Below are 3,302 nucleotides of genomic sequence, written 5' to 3' on the forward strand. Positions count from 1 at the left end.
AATACGAGGGATCGGGAGAGCTCCGTCTTTGGAGTTTTCGATGGCGTGCTCGTCGACAATCTCGAAACCCCAGTCCAGTTCCGCGGGATCCTGTACCTGAGCTTCGCGGCCTGGAATGCCTGGTGCAACTACCACCCGACAGCTGTTGACATGTTCGGTCGCGACAAGTTCAAGCGCCCCGCCGAAGAGCACACGCGTGACAACAAGAACGTCGCTGTGTTGTACTCGCTCTACCGCGTGTACCAGGCGTCTCCACACAGCTTTGGTGGCGCGCAGGGACTACCGCTGTACCGACAGATGATGAGGGAGATGGGGTACGACCCCAACGACCAGAGCATGGACCTAACGACCGCCGTCGGCATTGGAAACAGGGCCGGGCGCGACACCGCCCGCCTCATGCGCATGGACGGCTGGAACGGCGAGGGTGATATCAGCGGCACGCCGAAGGGATACAGGCAGCCGTTCCTCGACTACACCAATTACATCCCCAAGAATACGCCGTGGAGGCTGCGCTACCCCTTCCGCTGGCAGCCACTCCTCGAGAACAACGGGCGCGGGTTCTTCTTCCGGCAGGAATCTGTGACGCCATACGCCGGGTCCGCCATCGCGTTCAGCCTTACGCCCGAGGAGGTGAAGAGGCGCAAGGTGCCGTCCCCGTACAAAAAGGGATCTGTTCAAGCCAAGAACGCTCTACCCGAGGACATCAAGACGCTGAAGAGGAACGCCAAGGAGGTGCTGGAGGTATCTCGCAAGCTGACCGAGATGCAGATGATCTACGCGGAGCTGTTCGATAACAAGGCGAAGGCGTTCCGGACGAAGGAGAACCCGTTCGGACTCGGCGGGATCGCGACGGCGATCCGGTTCAGCGTGCTGGCGCCGGCGCTGGACTGGAACCTGGACGAGGAGATGATCTACGGACTGGGGGCGAACATCGCGACGTTCGACTCGATGGTGACAGCGTGGAAGGAGAAGCGGCGCGTGGACGGGGTGCGGCCGACGGGGCAGACGATGGAGTACCTGTTCGGGGAGAAGCAGTTCTCCGTGTGGGGCGGGCCGGGGCGGCGGCCGGTGAAGATCAGGGCTGGTGACTGGAGCCCGTTCATCCGAACGATGCCGCACGCGGAGTTCCCGTCGGGCAGCTCGTGCGCGTGCACGGCGGTGGTGGAGCACGCGCTGATCAACACGAAGAACAGGGACGACTTTCCGTTCCGGTTCACGGTGCCGAAGGGGTCGAGCAAGTTCTACCCGGGGCAGCTGCCGAGCAGGGACACGGACGTGGAGATCAAGACGCTGAGCGAGTGGGCGCAGCTGTGCGGGGAGTCGAGGCTGTACGCGGGGGTGCACTTCAAGCCCTCGATTCAGGCGGGTAGCGACCTGTGCAAGGGCATCGCGCAGTCCGCGCAGGAGCTCACCGATAAGCTCGTCGCAGGGTCACTCGACGCCAAGTGGATGAAGTGGCTGCCGGAGGGGGCCGACAGGTTTTGGGAGACGGAGTAAGGCAGATGGGAATAAGGGAGATTGGGTAAGCTGGTGGAAGCTGTGCTGCGGTATTTTTTAAAATAACAAATTACGGGAAAGTACTTTAAACGACATGCCTTTTTTTATAAATAGAGTTTATGCAACTATCAAATGCTCTTTTTTTGCAACTGACCTTTTTTCAGTGAATGGTACACTGGGCGCACCGTGGAGCGCAACAGTATACAGTTTAGAACTAACCAAACTAAAATCTCCCATGGTAGCTTGATGCAGTAGCGATAAATGCGGTCCACTACCTCTCGAGAGGTGGCTAGATGAGTGTCTATCGGACCGTTAGTGCACATATGAGAACAAAAGTTGTTTTATTTTTTCTTGACAACGCAACAAGCGATTTCAGTTCATGTTTTGTAACCAGAAGGCCATCACTGCAGGTAAAGCACATGGTTTTCGATTCTTACCGAAAACTGTCTCATTGGTACCCACATAGAGGCGTTCAAAGAAAAAGTCGGCTTACAACTAGCATTTTTCTTAAAGCAAATTTTATACAAGTAGCATAGAAACTTCAGAAAAAATTTAAAATACTCAATCTACCAAAGAAAAATGGAAACCGTGGACATCAAAGTTGAAAAGAAATAAAATTCACAGATTTTTATGTTGTGCTAATGCTTGGTCGGATAGACACTAGTGTCCTGACGACAAGAGGCTACCCTTCGAAGGATAGGGTACTGTTGCACCTGCAGGGCCACGGATGGGAAGGGTCGGTAGAGCGCCGTGTGAATTATGGCGCACTATTCAAATAATGATGATATGCATTTATTAGCGCGCCCTCTTGCTTGCATTTGATAGCAAATGCAAGAAGGTACTGTAGTGTTCGTATACTGTAACTGGTAGATGGTGTCTATTTAAGGCACCGGGCCCACGGTCCAATGGGGCCCGGCATCCAACTATCGAGAAGTAAATCAATTGTGTACTGTCAACGGTGTTGTTTCTGTTGTGGCTGTTTGTCACTGTAGACAGCTGCCTGCTGTCGCCAACCTGGGTCGCCTGTCTGGCTCCCGGGTCTACCGTCAAGGCGCTCACGTCTGTAAGACGTGACATAAAAACGTTTTTACCGCGCGTGGCTGTTTCGCCACCGGACGAGCTAGCAAGGTACGTACAGGGTACGTGAAGACATATGCGTCGTGGTACGAGGAGCAACCCGGACAACGGCGGAAACGCCGCGGGTCCCTCAGACGCAAGCGAGACGGGTGTGTCATCGTCAGGGGAGGAGTACGACATCCCCCAGACGGACACTGTTCAGCCCGTTCTCGAGCCGTCGCCGGCAGAGCCAGGTTTAGGGCAGGCCGAGACGACGGAGAAGACTGTCAAGTCAAGCCAGGTGCTCTCAGGACCGGACCCAGCACCGACTGCGGCAGCAAACCACCTCGAGCGCGTCTTAGTCGATATGACCAACGCTCTGAGAGAGGTGACGGCGCGTTCCATAGCGCAGGAGGAAAGCATGGGGCAGTTACAGGAGCGGTTGAGCAAGGTGGAATGGGAAGCAAGTCAGCCGCAGGGCCCCTCTGCTCAGAAGGCCCAGGTGCCCTATCAACCGACGGAGGATGGTAACCGGAGTGATGGGGAGTACTGGCACTCGGAGCTGTCGGAGGGGGAACGCGCGCCGCGTAGCAAGTCCGCTCCACAGCCAGTAGCAAGGTCAGCAGCTGCTCGTAGTCGCGCCCATCGTCCTGTAGAGCGCTCCCTGAAAGTAGCAGAGTATGAAGTCTACCCTACCTCGGTCGCCTACAAGATCTACAAGAGCGCATTGGAGCACGCGCGTTGTAAGA

At 56.0% G+C, this 3,302-nt stretch overlaps 1 protein-coding gene across 1 annotated transcript; it reads left to right on the forward strand.

Moving 5' to 3' along the window:
• The first annotated feature begins 297 nt into the window (after positions 1-297).
• On the forward strand, positions 298-1,497 carry CHC_T00008343001 (PAP2/haloperoxidase-like protein). Its single transcript, XM_005716615.1, has one exon. It carries the CDS (start codon positions 298-300, stop codon positions 1,495-1,497), a length of 1,200 nt encoding a protein of 399 aa, XP_005716672.1.
• The last annotated feature ends 1,805 nt before the right edge of the window (positions 1,498-3,302 follow it).

This window comes from Chondrus crispus, genomic scaffold, assembly GCF_000350225.1.
Source record: "Chondrus crispus Stackhouse genomic scaffold, scaffold_3, whole genome shotgun sequence".
In the NCBI taxonomy this organism is placed as follows: domain Eukaryota; phylum Rhodophyta; class Florideophyceae; order Gigartinales; family Gigartinaceae; genus Chondrus; species Chondrus crispus.